Source organism: Lasiosphaeria miniovina (genome assembly GCF_030549165.1).
Source record: "Lasiosphaeria miniovina strain SMH2392-1A chromosome Unknown B0T26scaffold_6, whole genome shotgun sequence".
NCBI lineage: Eukaryota > Fungi > Ascomycota > Sordariomycetes > Sordariales > Lasiosphaeriaceae > Lasiosphaeria > Lasiosphaeria miniovina.
This window is the reverse complement of record NW_026848225.1, coordinates 3,688,606-3,703,316: the sequence shown is the minus strand read 5'-3', so window position 1 is coordinate 3,703,316 and position 14,711 is coordinate 3,688,606. Positions and strand designations below refer to the sequence as shown.

At 55.3% G+C, this 14,711-nt stretch overlaps 8 protein-coding genes across 8 annotated transcripts; 3 read left to right on the top strand and 5 right to left on the bottom strand.

Moving 5' to 3' along the window:
- Positions 1-578: 578 nt before the first annotated feature.
- B0T26DRAFT_431833 (uncharacterized protein) lies at positions 579-1,874 on the bottom strand. The gene has a single exon (XM_060434972.1). The coding sequence runs from the start codon at positions 1,449-1,451 to the stop codon at positions 618-620; it is 834 nt and encodes a 277-aa protein (XP_060293386.1). The 5' UTR covers positions 1,452-1,874; the 3' UTR covers positions 579-617.
- Positions 1,615-2,133, top strand: B0T26DRAFT_627022 (uncharacterized protein; the record flags this gene model as incomplete). Its single annotated transcript, XM_060436195.1, has 2 exons — positions 1,615-1,860; positions 1,927-2,133. Coding segments are annotated over 2 exons (453 nt in total), but the record flags the coding sequence as incomplete, so codon positions are not given.
- Positions 2,134-2,676: 543 nt separating this feature from the next.
- Positions 2,677-3,533, bottom strand: B0T26DRAFT_679405 (uncharacterized protein; the record flags this gene model as incomplete). Its single annotated transcript, XM_060440354.1, has 3 exons — positions 2,677-3,024; positions 3,138-3,427; positions 3,494-3,533. The coding sequence occupies 3 exons, from the start codon at positions 3,531-3,533 to the stop codon at positions 2,677-2,679; spliced, it is 678 nt and encodes a 225-aa protein (XP_060293384.1).
- A 1,892-nt stretch (positions 3,534-5,425) lies between these two features.
- On the top strand, positions 5,426-6,198 carry B0T26DRAFT_755198 (uncharacterized protein; the record flags this gene model as incomplete). The annotated part of the gene is made up of 2 exons (XM_060445927.1): positions 5,426-5,896; positions 6,040-6,198. 2 exons carry the CDS (start codon positions 5,426-5,428, stop codon positions 6,196-6,198), a joined length of 630 nt encoding a protein of 209 aa, XP_060293383.1.
- Positions 6,199-7,011: 813 nt separating this feature from the next.
- Positions 7,012-7,602, top strand: B0T26DRAFT_755197 (uncharacterized protein; the record flags this gene model as incomplete). The annotated part of the gene is made up of 1 exon (XM_060445926.1): positions 7,012-7,602. The coding sequence occupies one exon, from the start codon at positions 7,012-7,014 to the stop codon at positions 7,600-7,602; it is 591 nt and encodes a 196-aa protein (XP_060293382.1).
- Positions 7,603-8,553: 951 nt separating this feature from the next.
- B0T26DRAFT_723995 (uncharacterized protein) lies at positions 8,554-9,503 on the bottom strand. Its single transcript, XM_060442655.1, has one exon. The coding sequence runs from the start codon at positions 9,106-9,108 to the stop codon at positions 8,911-8,913; it is 198 nt and encodes a 65-aa protein (XP_060293381.1). The 5' UTR covers positions 9,109-9,503; the 3' UTR covers positions 8,554-8,910.
- On the bottom strand, positions 9,302-10,235 carry B0T26DRAFT_431827 (uncharacterized protein). Its single transcript, XM_060434971.1, has one exon. It carries the CDS (start codon positions 10,152-10,154, stop codon positions 9,477-9,479), a length of 678 nt encoding a protein of 225 aa, XP_060293380.1. The 5' UTR covers positions 10,155-10,235; the 3' UTR covers positions 9,302-9,476.
- Positions 10,236-11,189: 954 nt separating this feature from the next.
- Positions 11,190-13,570, bottom strand: B0T26DRAFT_723991 (Alpha/Beta hydrolase protein). The gene is made up of 4 exons (XM_060442654.1): positions 12,469-13,570; positions 12,205-12,397; positions 11,844-12,135; positions 11,190-11,724 (listed from the first exon to the last, which is right to left on the bottom strand). Exons 1-4 carry the CDS (start codon positions 13,133-13,135, stop codon positions 11,632-11,634), a joined length of 1,245 nt encoding a protein of 414 aa, XP_060293379.1. The 5' UTR covers positions 13,136-13,570; the 3' UTR covers positions 11,190-11,631.
- Between the last annotated feature and the right edge of the window lie 1,141 nt (positions 13,571-14,711).

Below are 14,711 nucleotides of genomic sequence, written 5' to 3'. Positions count from 1 at the left end.
CTTCTTTTTTACCTTACCTGTCCTGCGGCTAGCAGCTTAAAGTATACAAAGATCTTCGCGTAATTATTATTTAGAAGCCTTCAATTCTTTTGCTCCGCTTCGCTTTCTGGCATTTATTTCTAGGCGTGTCGTCTGCTTGCTTACGGCGAGCTTAGTCAACATGAGTCCCAAAAGCAGGCGCAAGGTGGTATTTTCCGGAGAGCCGGGAATTAATGTATTATTTTCTGGCGAGCGGGTGTCACAAGACATTTAACCACGCTCGGCGGGAGCCTCGTGTGTACCCGCATGGGGTGGAGCGTGAATGCATGGGTGGGATTGCCGTAGCGGGCAGCCTGATATGACATGACCCAAACCCGAACCCGGTAGAGTGGCTCGGCCGTTGAGCGGTTGAGAAAAATAAATACGGAGATATAAAAACTGGTTATTGCGTTTGCAGTTTTAAAATAAGAACAACGATGCACTCGCTGTATCAGCGTTTAGCTGGCGGCCAGGGTGTTACCCATTACCCCCCCCACTGGTTGTCTGAGCTGCTCGCGTAATTGGATTCGCGCAGGTGTTTGGGCACTCTTCATAATATCGCAAATAAAATAGCAAGACACAGGTTTCCATCTGCCTTTTTAAGATACAGATATATCAAGGTAGCGACTCCGAAGACACAAGAATTGAAGAAAAGGCTCCGCTTGCGGTTTAGCCCTCCAGGTTGTTAAGAAAAAAAATGTTGGTTTAATCGCGCCAACTCTTGTCCCAAATACCATCTTAGGCTCCAACGACGTGATTGTGCACAACGTGAGGGACGGGCAGTCCATGTTCAAATATTCGAGTCTGGAATTTACCAGCATTCCATGGTGCTGTGGGAAAACGAACCCGTCACCGCGATACAGGCTTCTGGCGGTCAGCGGTTGGGCTGTGGGGAAGGAAAGATCAGACCGCCACCAGGCCGGCGCCAGCGTGGCGGCTAGCGCGCAGCTGCAGCTGCAGCACCCCGCCAATTCTTTTTGGCGGGGGGCTGTTCCAGGCCGTCGAGTCGACTCTGTCGGGTGGCCGAACCATTGGACCACAGGGCAACACGAGAGCGGACGGACGGGCTGTGCTACCGCCCTTCTGGACTGCCGGAGAAACGAAAAACAGGCGTCGCCAGAAACAGCTAAAGCGCTGGCGCTTGCATTGGGTCGGGGCGGTGTCGCGCGAATCAGCCGCGCAGGAATCGGGGTCATGACGCAGAGTCGCAGAGACGCCAGAGAAGATGGATGGGCTCGTCTCGTCGTATAAATAGTCACCTGGCCCCAAGAAATCGTTTGCCGCCTTGGCAAGAACCTCCATGTCGCTTTCTTCCCCTCCTTTGCTGTCGCTCGCCGTTTGAGGCCGCAAAAGAATTGATGCAGAGCGGCCTGGGATTGATCGTTGTTGTCGTTATTCCCCAGTTGAGAGAGAGAGAGAGAGAAAGCTCTCATCACGAGGCTTCTGAAGCTGTGCCCTCTGAGAGCCAGGGAATCAGCATTCAGAACCCTAACCCTTCGGCACCAAAAGCTCAGCTGGCACTGGGCTTGAGAACCACGACGCACGGCAACTGCAAGTTCTGGTGATCACTTTATGATGCATCTTGGCTACCTCATAGCCGCGGCGGCCTTGGTCGCGGGGTCTGCCGCCGAGACGATCCGCATTGACGTCGGCGCCAATAACCTTCTCGACTTCTCTCCCGAGTCGACGACGGCGGCCGTCGGCGACGTCCTCGAGTTTCACTTTTTCCGTTATTTCCCGAGCCACGACGTCGCCATGGGCGACTTTGACAGCCCGTGCACGCCGGCCAAAACCGGCGGTTTTTACTCGGGCATCTTTGAGACAACGGGCTCCGGAGAGAATGTGAGCATTATTTCTTTTTTTGCGCATCCGGAACAAAAGGACACATATTCTGACGTGGTACTCTAGGCCAACGTCTTCAGCGTCGTCGTCAACTCGACGGACCCTATCTTCTTCTACTGCACCGTGGCCCGCCACTGCGCGTCGGGCATGGTTGGCGTGGTGAACCCCAGCGGCAGCCAGACGCTGGCCACATACAAGTCCAACGCCCGGTCCGCCAGGTCGTCAGCCCCCCCGGCCGTGTTCGGCGGCCAGATCGTGCCCGCTAGTAGCTCCCACAGCACGCCCCGCCCATCGGTCGTGCCCAGCGAGTTGAGCTCCAAGTCTTCTGGCTCGACTACTACGCCGTCTACTGCGAGCTCGTCCTCTGGCTCGTCCACCTCGCCCGCAACTACCGGCTCGTCCACCTCGCCCGCAACTACCGGCTCGTCTACCTCGCCCGCAACTACCGGCTCGTCTACCTCGCCCGCCACTACCGGCTCGTCAAGCTTCTCTTCTTCGTCGACAACCACATCACCGACGACGACTGGAACCGCGAGCCCGGGTGGCGGCGGCAGTGGCGCTCCGTCTCTGACATTTTCGATCATTGCTACCGCTCTGGGCGCCATATGCGTGGCCCTCTTGCTGTCTTGAGCACTGCGGAGTAACCGCCTGTTGCGGACGAGCATTTGGGCAACGACTGTGGAATAATACCTCATAACCCGGGGCCAACAGTGCTCATTATTGCAGCTCTACACTGCTTAATAACCATACTCGTCTGCTTCGGCATGAGCCGTGGTTGACCGGAAGCCCCAGCCCGACATCCACGAGCACCCAAAATCAGGTCGGCCGCCAGACCATTGACCAGACAGTCACGCCCGGCCCGCCCTTTTCGCGCAGCCCGCCCACGCCCGTGGTGCCTTTGCCCAGGACGACCTCGCCGACGGTCGTGAAGCCGTGTTTCTTGTACAGATCCCGCGACAGGGGCGTCGTGGCCTCGAGCCAGAGCGGGCGGCCGTCGCCGCGGGCGCGCTCCTTCATCTCCCCCAGCAGCGCGCCTGCAAGCCCCCGCCGCCGCCGCCCCTCCAGAGTCCCCATGATAAACACGTACCAGTGCTTCTTCTGCTCCTCTTTGTTCAGCGCCTTGGCGTACATGTCTTGCGCGGCGCTGTAGTCGAAGATGGCGCGCTGCGAGGATCAAACACGAACATCAGAATCATCACGGTGAACCGACCACACGGAATCAAAGAGAATCTGGTAAAACTGGGAGGACCCTTGACTTATTAGCGCATCTCTCTCACCTTCACAGCCCCCCAGCCAATGGTGAAGAGCCCCTGCACGACGCCCGCGGGGATCATGGTCCACGGGTTGTTGGCCTTGCGGCCCGGTGGCATCAGGACCGCGCAGCAGCCGAAGCCGTCGGCCTCGAGGAACAGGCCGTGGTTGAGCGCGCACGCCGTCAGGAATGCCGTCAGCAGCCGGAACAGCACCGGCTCCTGCTTGTCCGCCGCGTGCGACTGCAGCAGCCACATGTACAGCGGGTCGCCTAGGAACGTCTGCGTCATGACCTCGGTCGTCTTGCCGAGGTACTCTGGCGGTTTGAAACTGCGTGTTAGTCGCAGCTTTGGCCTGTTTTGTCGAGGATCGGTGAACGCACCTTTGCCTTTGCACGTGGTCTTGTATGGTTTCTGCGACATTTTGGCTGACGGATGATGCGATGTGTTATGATGTGGTGGTGCAAACAGCACAAACTTTTGCCGGCTAGATTTAAAACAAAAAACCAGAGGCGAGGTGGTATGACGCGTCGGAGTATTCGCTTGTAAGTGGAGAATTGAAACCCAGGCGAAGGATCGCAAAGAACACCGTTGGTCGCTTGCTTATTACTTGGCGGCGAGAACGAACGAGGATAAATAATTACGGGAGGGGATACGGATTCTGGGGCATTAATACGTGGAAAGCGAGGGAGGGGGTGTTGGGCTAATTGACCATTAGCCTCACCCTCCCTGTCTGTATGACCACCAGGGTCCCATTTCCAAGGCTCCATCGTTCAAGTTGACATCTAGAACTAGAGATGCATTATCGCATCAAGACAACTAATTCGTATCTGAGATTCGGCAGTGATATGCGCGACTCCGTGCATTGAGATTCAAGAGCGTGGTGTTGTTTTGACAGCTTCAAATTACACGGGCCATACAAGAGGCATGTGTTTTGCGGACGAGTAAGGGTGTCTAAAGACTCATCACAGCCCGAACAACACTGGTAATTGACGCCAATCAATATTTCAACCTTTGCAAGTGGTTCACAAGGATAATTACTTAGCTACCCCGTAGGTAATTACCCCAATTTCCGCAACCCCTCCCGATAGCGTATTCGCATCTCGATTGAAGAGGGTGCTCGGGCTGTGTGTGATACGGTAATTCGGGCAGTCTAAACCATGGTGTGGCTGTAAATCCGAAACCCAAGTCCGAGCCGGAATGACAAACTCCCGACTCGACGCTTGCATGTCGTGAGTGGACTGGTCGGTAGGTTTCCTCCATCGTGGTGCGTGCCCTGGCCCTGTTTAACTTAATTACAGTTAGAAGCTCTGCCTCACTCGTGTCGACGAATTCAACACCTGGGAGGAGTGACTTCCCTTTGTAATTAAGGTGTACCTACTTACTCAGCGAAGAGGAGAAGGCTAATACAACGCTGGACCGAATATTCCCGCCCAGCTCATTCGCGCCGCTCCATTTGTTATTCTGCTTGCGGATTGGGATTGCATGCCGTACTATTACTCGGAGGACACGGCCGTGCGGAGGGAGGGGATTCGTAAGGAACAATTGTACAAGGCAGATCTGGGGAGGTTCGGTTAGTCTAGTCTCTAAACTACCTATCTAAGCGAGTCTTGAGATAGCTCAAGTAGATCCTCAGATAATTCAAGTGCCTACAGTTGACTGCGTCTTCCGACATCTCAACGGGGGCTCTTGGATAGCTTATATAGGTAGAAGTCTGGTCCTTGAATAATTTTGTGGCGTGGTATATAAAGAAAGTCATAATATGGAGTGCTGATTCTAATAAGCAGAATTGGCCTGGTAATTAATGGTTCTTGCTAAATGAATAACGAAGGAGATACGGCTTCACAGTGCTATGTGAGTGTTTCAAACAGCCACATACCTTCGACGGAGACACACGTTCAGGACTATCGAGTTCAGTGAACAGATACTCTAACCGTAACTGCGTAGCCCTGTTGACTTGGATCTGTGTCCGCGAGCCCGAGGCACCTTATAAGTCCCCGAGAAGCTTCAATCTGACCGCATTCTCTCTAGATTTTAGTAGAATCGGATTACAGAAGTAGATAACCTAAGTCCGAAGTAAATAATCACGCTTGTCCACGAGAAACATTTCCAAGTATTTGTTATACTAGACTTCGGTAGATTTGCATGCTTTGGTATGTGGGTCTCTCTTAGCCATCCGGCTTCAAGCAATTTATTACCCTAAATGGCTCTATCTAATTGGTCACGCCTACCATTGGAGCAGGGCAATCTGGGACTCCGGTGGGAGGCCATCCTCCCGTCTCAACGCAACTTCTCACACCGGGCTCACTTTCGCGATGCAATCTGCAGATGAATCCAACGCTCAGAGCGCCACTCTTGGGGGCTACCATGTCGGCAACATTTTGACACTGAGACTGACTGGCATACACGGTCATATGCTGGACACGTCCGAGTCTGGAACCACGATCCGCGTCCGCATCGACACAGAAGAGGACTGGGACGATGCCGAGAATGAATCATTTCTCGCCGACGAGTCTCTCCGGCTCTTCACCACCGAGTACACCGCCTATGACAGACTCTCAAACCACCAAGGCCGCTCGATCCCCAGGCTGCTTGCAGCCGTTGATATCGACATCGCGCCGCCCCCTCCAGGGCTCGCACCGGCTGCCGAGGGTGATTTCGAGCCCTTCAAAGTCCAAGGTATCATCCTCCAGTACCTCGAAGGCATCGAGCTCTGGGACATTGTGAAGCACTGCCCGCGATCGAGCTGGCAGGGCATCGTTGACCAGGCCGTCGACGTTTTCATGGTAAATCTTGCATCGTACGGAATCCTAAACCGAGATGTGCGGCCGGAAAACTTTATTGTCGTGCCTGCTGCACCTGCCACCCATGAACAGAACCAGGAGGCACACAATATCGAGTTTTCATGGTGGATCTTGCATTGTGCAAGTTTCGAGAGGAATACGAGTCGTTTGCCCAGTGGGGCATGGCCAAGGAAACCAAGAACGAGGACGGTGCGGTGGGGCTCAGGATGCAGAAGATGCTGAAGATGGACCCTCGCTGGAATGGAGGACTGGGCCTGAGAATAGCCAGACAACCCTCACTTTAACTAATCAATTGCCCACTCTTGTTGGAATACACGAGTCTAAGCAAATTTGAACGCCACCCGCGTAGGTGCCATGTCATGCAGCCGGAACAGGGCGCTAAGTGCAGAACCATGCCTGGCGTCCGTTTTGTTTTCGTGCCCGCATGAAATACCATCAACCTAAACATTTTCGTTTTCCTCCCACGCACACCGGCTGGGAGAGAGAGGCACGGGGCGTTGGAACGGCGCCCGACGTTGCTTAGCATTCCACGCTGCGGACGCACTATTTAGACCCTCACCGCCCGCCCCAGGTCCCGAGAGAACGGATCCAGGGGGCTGACGGAATGGAGGCTAAGGCAGGTACTAGTGAAACCTTGAAACCGTTACGTGCTTCGCTGCCGGGAGCGTAACGATTGGGGGTAGGGGGGATTATGTTTGCACAGGCAAGATCCCTAGGCTCGACAGGTCTCTCTGCAAACAAAAAGTCTCGTACCCCCAATCCCGCCCGATAGCCCGCTCGCCCATGCCAGACGGCCACGCTTAGTGTTAGTGTTGACGCTAGGGCACCGCACCCGCACGCGTGTGTTGTGTACGACGCGGATGGCAAAAATCCGCCACTGGGGCGTGTGGGAGGATATATCCAAGTCGTCGCCAGCGTCACCACTCTTTCTTTCTTATTTATCGAAGTCTAGTCACCAATCCGTCCTTTACGCTGCATCTACCAGCGAGTCTTCTTAGTAAAATAGTGCCAAGTCAGGGATACGCAGAAGAACAAACCCTCAAATATATCCCGTTCATTTATTGAGGGCACGGCACGGCCCGACCACAAGAAAGAAGATGCAGCCCTTCCTGAGCGGCGAGAGGACACTCTTCATCCTCCTCAGCGTGCTCACCGTCTGCTTCCTGCTCGCGGCCGGCTTCGACGTGCCCCCGCCAAGCGTCGAGGCGCAGCTGCTTCGCGCCGCCATTGCTATTGCCGACGACGGGCCATGCCTGGAACTCAGAAGCGCGTCTAACAAGCAATGGGTTGCAAAAACAGAGCTCACAACGCTGCCCACCACTGCCACCACCTCATCTAAATCACATCCGCACGTCCGCGCCCTGCAGCGAATAAAAACCGCAACCGCAACCGCAAAAGCCACGACAACCGCCCACGCAGCAGCAGCAGCCGCCCGGCTCGCCGGCGCCGCCTCCCTCGCGACCACCGCGCTGCAGATGCTGCTGCTGCTGCTCCGCCCCGCCGCCCGCGAGCGCTGGCACTCGCAGTACCTCTCGCACTACCATTCCCATCTCCTCGGCCGCGGCCGCCGCGGCTTGGCGGCCGTGGCGCGTGCGAAGAAGCAGGAGGAAAGGCAGCAGCGCAGGCCGAGGGCGAGGAGTTTCGTTGTTGTTGCTGCTGCTTCCTTCTGCGGGGATTTGGAATCCTGAATCTCTGGGTCTTGAAGCTGATCTTTGATGGCAATTGGTTGGGGTTTTGTATGATTCGCTTATGATTTGTGGTAGGCGGTGTGAACCAAGTCAGTGTAATATTTGTGTCTGTGTTTGAGTCTGTGTTTGTGTCCGTGAGCGGCGGAAGAGATGTTCTTTCGGCGGGGGGAATGTGTTGATTAGGAGTTTATATCGGGCCTTTTCATTTAGTCAGGTTGGTTTTTGGTTGGAGCCGGCGTAAGGCGGTGGTTGTGTTGGTGGCGTCTGGTCGGAAAAGATGTCATTTTAGTTGTCCTCAGGTCTCGAGGTACTTGTTTTTGTTTTGTGGGTGTGTAGATATGTACGATTGGCAGTTCTTCTTGTCTCTGCATTGCTGGTGGTCTGGGCTTTTCTTGTTCTATTTCCTCTCCCCGAGTCTTTTTTAGCTTGAAGCGAAATCCCATATAATGTCTATTCGCATTAGTCCATCGCCTGAATAGTATTTTGGGTCGCCAGCTGCGCCTCTGGTTGTGGTGTTGTTGCGTGCTGATTACTCTTTGAGAGCGAGAAGAAACGAAGTTACTGGAATGAACCATTTTCCTCCTAGGCAGGTTGTTAGACCACGTTGACCTAGTTCTCCTTCGCTAGCTTCTCCTCAGGACCTTAGAGTGGTTAGGCCATTAACAGTCAACACCAATCTGAAAATAGATATCTGTTGACATAGCGGTCGATCCCAAGCAAGTTGGCCGTTGGAGGGCAGCCTGGTTGATGCGAGGTATAAAAAGTTGTCTTGAGCATCTTACTCTCAGACAGAAAATGTCGGCAGTCTTCTACTCTGTAACACGAAACAACCGGTCAGTCCTCAAGAGTCCACCAGCCAGTTCCCCGTTGGCACTCTCAGACATGTAGTTCTGTGAAACGTTAGCCCAGACCAGCCTAAGACGTCTCTTCTAACGACGAGCACGGTGTTTTGTTTCGATTTGTAAATGTTTTTGTTTGTTCTCTTCCTATGAACGTGCTGGATTCCGCCAGTCAGCCAACCCTCGATGTTGTTTATATGACATGTATATATATGTGTGTGGGCGTGTGTCTGTGCGATGCGCCTCTTATATGCTACCAGTTCCGCCTGGGCACCACCGAGTCAAAAGCAACTCGGGTTCAAAGACTCTTCGGAAACAAATACACCACCGCCCCTCCGCCTCCCCCACCCCAAAAGAAAAATAAAACACCTGGCTCCGGGTCATCGTGTGCCACATTATGTCCGGCAAGCAGAAGAAGAAGAAATATATAAAAAGGATACAAAAGGGGGTCTAAAAGGCTCGAGCCGTGTCATGTTTGTAGGACGGCGTACTCGTAGCCGACCGTGGCCGTTTTGTAATAGACAAACTCCTTGAGGTAGCACGAGGGCGTGGAGTTGAAGACGACGGCGACGCACTTAGTCTGCTGAGCGCACGCGTCGATGCACGACGCCATGTTGAGGAAGGTGCCCTTCGCCAGGCCTAGGTCGCCGTCGCCGTCGTTGAGCATCCAATCGCACGTCTTGAGGAACGTCTTGGGCTGGCTCCCCTTCGTCGACGTGTACGTGGTCCCGTTGGCTGCGGGACACTCGAGCGTCACTTGGCCTGATGGCGTGTTGACCGTCGTGGCTGTCGCTGCCGTGCCGCTGGTTCCCGTCCCTCCCGACCCGTTGCCTGATGTGGCGTCTGTGGCATATGTGCTGTGGGGGTCATGTGTGTCAGTTTGGGAAGCCCATGTTCAAGTCAACGAGCGATGGGTCCAGGCTCCATTAACCTCCTCCTTATCCATGACGACGGGGGAAGGTATCTGCGAGGGGGGTACCGGAGCCGAGGACCGGAGCCAAAGACGGGAGCTAGACGACAGGTGAAGCTGGAAACTCACCTCGCAAGCGACGCTATCTTAATCTTCCCCGAGGCGACGGCGCCGAGAATGCCGGCGAGCACGACGATTATTATGGCGGCCACGACAACGACCCAGACGATGGGCCGCTTCCAGAACAGGGCGGCCCGGTGCCGGCGCTTCTCGATGGGATGTAAGCCGGTGTCCCAGTCGCGGCCGTTGGGTTGTGATGCGCGACTGGCGATGGGCGCTTGAGAGGCGGGGCTATCATGGTGGACTCGTGGTGGAGGCGTGGGCACAAGCTCGGGGTAGATCTTTAATGCCTCTTCGTTTAGGATCAGGCCGTCATGGTACCGGGGCGGAGGCGGCGACTGCGGCGAACGTTTAGAGCTCATTTTCCTTCTCTGCGCCCGCGGCTTTACGCTCCCGAAAGAGCGCGGGAAAGGGCAGTCGGTAACAAGGCGAAGCGAAGCAAGCCCAGCCCGATCAAAAACAAAATAAAATAATAATAGTGGTGGGCAGAAAAGGAGAAAGGAAACACCACGGCGAGTGGTGTGTGAGAGAGAGGGGACGCAGGTAGGAACCGGCGAATGGAAATCGTGGCGCTCAAAGCCTCTTGGCTCCCCCCCCCCAGATTGAACCCGCCATCCCGTCATTCCGGCATGTTGGGAGTTCAGAGCTTGGTCTGATTCTGTCGTGGTGCGGCGCAGCGGCATGCCGCTTTGCCTGCTCTGGCTTGGACCGTTGGGGGTCGGATGGACTAAAGTGGACGGCAGGAGCCTGTGATTGGCCTGCGATTGGCTTGGGGCAGGAAACAAGTTGCAACATCCGCGCGACCAGGTGCAAGAACGACAGGTAGGTGCTGTGCCGTGGGCGCCCTAGCCTGTTCTCAGGCTCTGGCCCTGCAAGAGTTTGTTTCGCTGAGGCCTGGCAGGGAAGGAAGTTGGGAAGGTGCCAATCACGGTGGCTGCGCTGGCTCCACAAGATCCTTCTGGGGCGGGAAAGGCAACCCTGGAGTCTTGGACAGGCACTAACAACGCAAGCGCCAGCGCCAGCTGCTGGCGACCGTAACATCGGCTTACCGTATTTGCCGAAGGGCTCGCGCAGTTCTGAATCTGCACCCTCCGACGATCCGCCGTGGGATGGGGGGGAGTCCGAGCAAGCAAGAGCATGGCGTGCGTGCGTCGCGTCGTGCAACCTGAGCAAAGGATATTTTAAGGAAAGGATTCCAGAAGAGGCGCTCCAATCAATCCAGGCGTTCCTGATGCGGAGCAAGCCACGAACAGCCACCAGATAGCCTGCACGTGCCGTGGGCCGATAAGATATTCCGTAATGTGAAAATCAATTAACGTCTCGGATGTCGTCGCTTCCTTGCTCGCTAGTTCAGCAATACATCCGCGTATCGATATCGTCAGCTGCACCCGTTTTGGAGGATTGCAATTGCGAAACATAACGAGGTTCGCGCCGCTCCCTTCCACGCGTTGGTTGGCGGTCCGAATCCAATGCATGATCCATGGCATCCATGGGATGTTAACACGCTGAATGGAGCTAAGATCCATGAGGTAGGCTACCGCAAGGTAGCGCTTGATGTGGGTTCGTCATTTTAGATCTCACTCATTTTTCCCCAAAAGGGGGGCAGAATGGAGCGGGTCAAGGCCTAATGTCCGATGTGAGACGGCGACAAATCCTTGTCAGCTCTTTACTTTATCTCAGACGCGGGGTTAAGCCAACAGACGCTGTTGGACAGTTGTTGGAAGAGAGAAAGGTGTCGGGTCTGGGGTGAGTCAGGTTGTTATCTCAAAAGACTGCACTCTTGATGACTTGCTGCCTCTTCTTATTAATATCTGATTGCTCCGGATTATTCCCAATTCCGCACCCATCACAACAACTTCCCCCTTCATAACCCCGCCGAGATTGTGTCAAATTCCCCCATCAACCTAATTACTCCTTCGACTCGTAGTCTCCTTGCTAGAGCTAAGGCAGGTACGAGTTAGACTTAACCTTTTCTGCTTCGCCTTAGTAGTAGTCAGTGGAGCGTCTCTTCTGATCCTTTAGATGCAGATGCGGGAGTCCCACAAATGCTGCGGATTTCGGATTTCGGATTTCGGAGCGACTCAGCCCAATCAAGCTAGCAAAGCCACAACACAGCACTTGACAATGCGACGGGCCCCAAGTTTCTTGTTCAGTTTAGGTTTAGAGCTCAATCTTTGTCTTGACAATAGCAACAAAGTCCTCGAGATCCTGCAAAAACGCAACGGGCTGTTCGAGGGCTGCGAGATGTCCGCCCTGAAAGTCGTTTCACCAGCCACGTCAGCAACTCTCAACACGTCCGAGGTACAAGGTCAAAATCCGGAAAAAAAAAGAAGAACAAAGAAAAAGAAAAAAAGAGAAAAAACACTGCTCACCGCTTCATGAGCCTTGAAGAAGACCAAGTTGTCGGGGAACCAATGCTCGACCCACGACTGCGCAGCCGCCAGCACCTCGCGCGGGTACCACGAGTAGCCAATTGGCTTGGCCTTGATGGCGAGCGGCGACGGCAGCCTCTCGCTGTGTGTATCCCGCAGAAACGGAGCCCACACCGCGCGGTACGCCCACAGCCCACTGCCGTACGATTTGGTGTGCCAGTACCACGAAACCTGCTCGAGGATGGTGGCCAGGGGCGCGCCGTTGACGCCGTCCGTGTACATGGAGCCGATCCTGTTTTGTTTGTCTGGATTCAGCCGCCATGATCATTATCCGGCAAGAGGAGACCGGCATTTCACCCACCATTCCAGCATTGCGACCGGGTTCGACATCAGCACCAGCGAGATGAGCCCCGGCCGCGTGCCTTGCTCGAGCATGTACCCCGTGCCCGAATCGGTGAACTCCTGCGCACTAACGAGCGTGGCGTTCTCGGCGGGGCTGACTGGCAGGTTTGCCACTGCTGCCTTCTCTGACGGGGTGAGGATGAAGTTGTTAACTGCAGTAAGTCAATACCAGTCCATTTTTACATAAAAATATCTAGGCCGTTGGAGGACTAGGGCGCCATACAGTGGACAGCCTTGCACTCGTCGTGGACAGCGCCGAGCGCAGCCGTCAAGCCAGAGCCGACATCTCCGCCCTGGGCGACGTACGCGTTGAAGCCGAGGCCCTTCATAAGCTCGTTGAGGGCCTCGGCCGCCGAGTAGAAGTTGAGCTCTGTCGTGGTGGCGTTGCTGCGGGTCGAGAGGCCGTAGTCGGGGATGGACGGAGCGACGACGTGGTACGGCAGCGTGTCGGGTGTGTACTTTGCGGCCAGCAGCTCCAGGATGGCGACACAGTCGAACCACGAGCTGGGCCAGCCGTGCGACAGGATCACGGGCACGGCGTCGGCCCGCCGCGAGAACAGCGCCGCGAAGTGCAGGTCGAACACCTGCCCGTCCGACGGCGCCGTCACGTCCATCTTGAACTGCGGGATCGTGTTCCAGTGCGCCTCGCGCGCCCGCCAGTCGAAGTCGCCGGCCCACACGCCCGTCGCGTTGGCCAGCCAGTCCCGCGGCGCCCCGAACGTGTGGTCTGGGTTGTCGCTGGCGCTATGCGTGTTGTAGAAGGACGGTGCTGCCACGACGGCCGTCTCGATGAGGACTGAGAGCTTGTTGAGCTCGGGCTGCGGGACGTGCAGAGTGAATGGCGCCGGCGTGCCCGGGATGCCGAGCGGCACGACTCCAAAGCCATCCATTTTGCGGTTGCGCTGCGGTTTTCGGGCGGTGTTCTGGGAAGATGACGATGCTGCTGCTGCTGCTACTGAAGTCCGAAAGTCCTTATCTTGTCGAGAAAGCTTCCGTCGGGAGAAAAGGGGTATTTATACGTGTAGGCGCGAATGACAAGCCATCGTCACGGTGCACGTGCACCACTCCTCGCTCGCGCGTGGCTTTCCAATTCGGGCATGGCCCACGGTGTTCGGTTGTCGTCGCGACACAATAATCCTGCAACGGAGCGATATTTTCCGGCCAGACGCAGTGCGTTATGACGGACCGCCCACAGAGTCGCGGCTCCGTTGGTAAGCGGGACGGACGGAGCGCGGAGGACCTGTGTTGATTTGTCAGAAACCGAAAGAAGCCCGCCTGTGGGATGACGCCAAGAGTGCGCCGTAGTGTCGCGCGTGATGTACGTGATTTCCGTCCAGTCCTGGCAGTCACGGTCTTGTGTCCACTTCCGCAGAATCCGAGCCGCCGTAGCGGTGTGACTCTCGATTGGTAATGCTCACCCCTTTTACAAGTGATCACTAATATCGCCGTTGTCCCGGAACCCTTGGAACGGTTTCTGAAAATTTCCGTTGGGCCCGGAAACTACGCCGAAGCCATCTCCAAGATATGCTCTGGGCGAAAGCTTTGATCCTACACGGCGGTTGGCCGTAATGTTCGTGAGTCAGCCGGTATGGCCCCATCAGGAGCCGCTCAATTGTTTGACTTTTTGCTGTACCGCGGCAAATGCCTGTGTTTACTTTTAGTGTGTACCTAGTGGTGGGTATAAGCCATCTATTATTTCACTTTAGTGAATAGATCTGACTGTGGAAGTCCCCCCTTAAGCAGAGCCTCTTGAGTAGACGAGATGTTAAATGTTTTTTGGAAGTCGCTCTTTGAGTAATAGACGAATGAAACAAATGTCTGGCTTCAAGTCTTGAACCCTAATAGCATACGGCGTCATAGAAAACGTCCGCCTCAGGCTCTGGAGAAACTTCGTATCCGCTCTCCTTGAAAACCCCAACAACTTCCTTGTACCAGGCATCCGTGTGAGCGCGACGTACTGATCCCCCAAAACCGGAAGTATTATAGATCCCACAGAGCTCCATAGCCGTGAACCGGGTTTCGTCGGTGGCGTCTGGGTTATACATCTTGACGTTGACGGCGGATTTGATGGTTGGATCAGATCCGTGCCGGAGCAGATAGCGCACATTGCCTATACCCTGGGAGAACTCGACGAAACTGTGGAAGCTCGACCTAATGGCGTAGTGCAGGGGCGTCCAGCCGCCGATGTCCTGTCTATTGACGTACGACGTATGGCACGACGCGAACACGAAGTCCATGGTGCCAGCCTCGATCGAGTAATCGGCTGCCAGGTGCAGAAGGCACTTTTGATTATCGGTAGCCAGCCGCGAGAAGTCGGCTCCAGCGGCCTTGAGGAACTTCAGACAGTCCACACTTGACTCTCCAGACCTGAGCGCGTTGGCAAAGGCAGACTAGAGGTTGAGATCTCCTGACTGGAAGTCGTTGTACAGCTCGTTCTGCAAGAGATAGAAGAGTTCTAGATTTCGT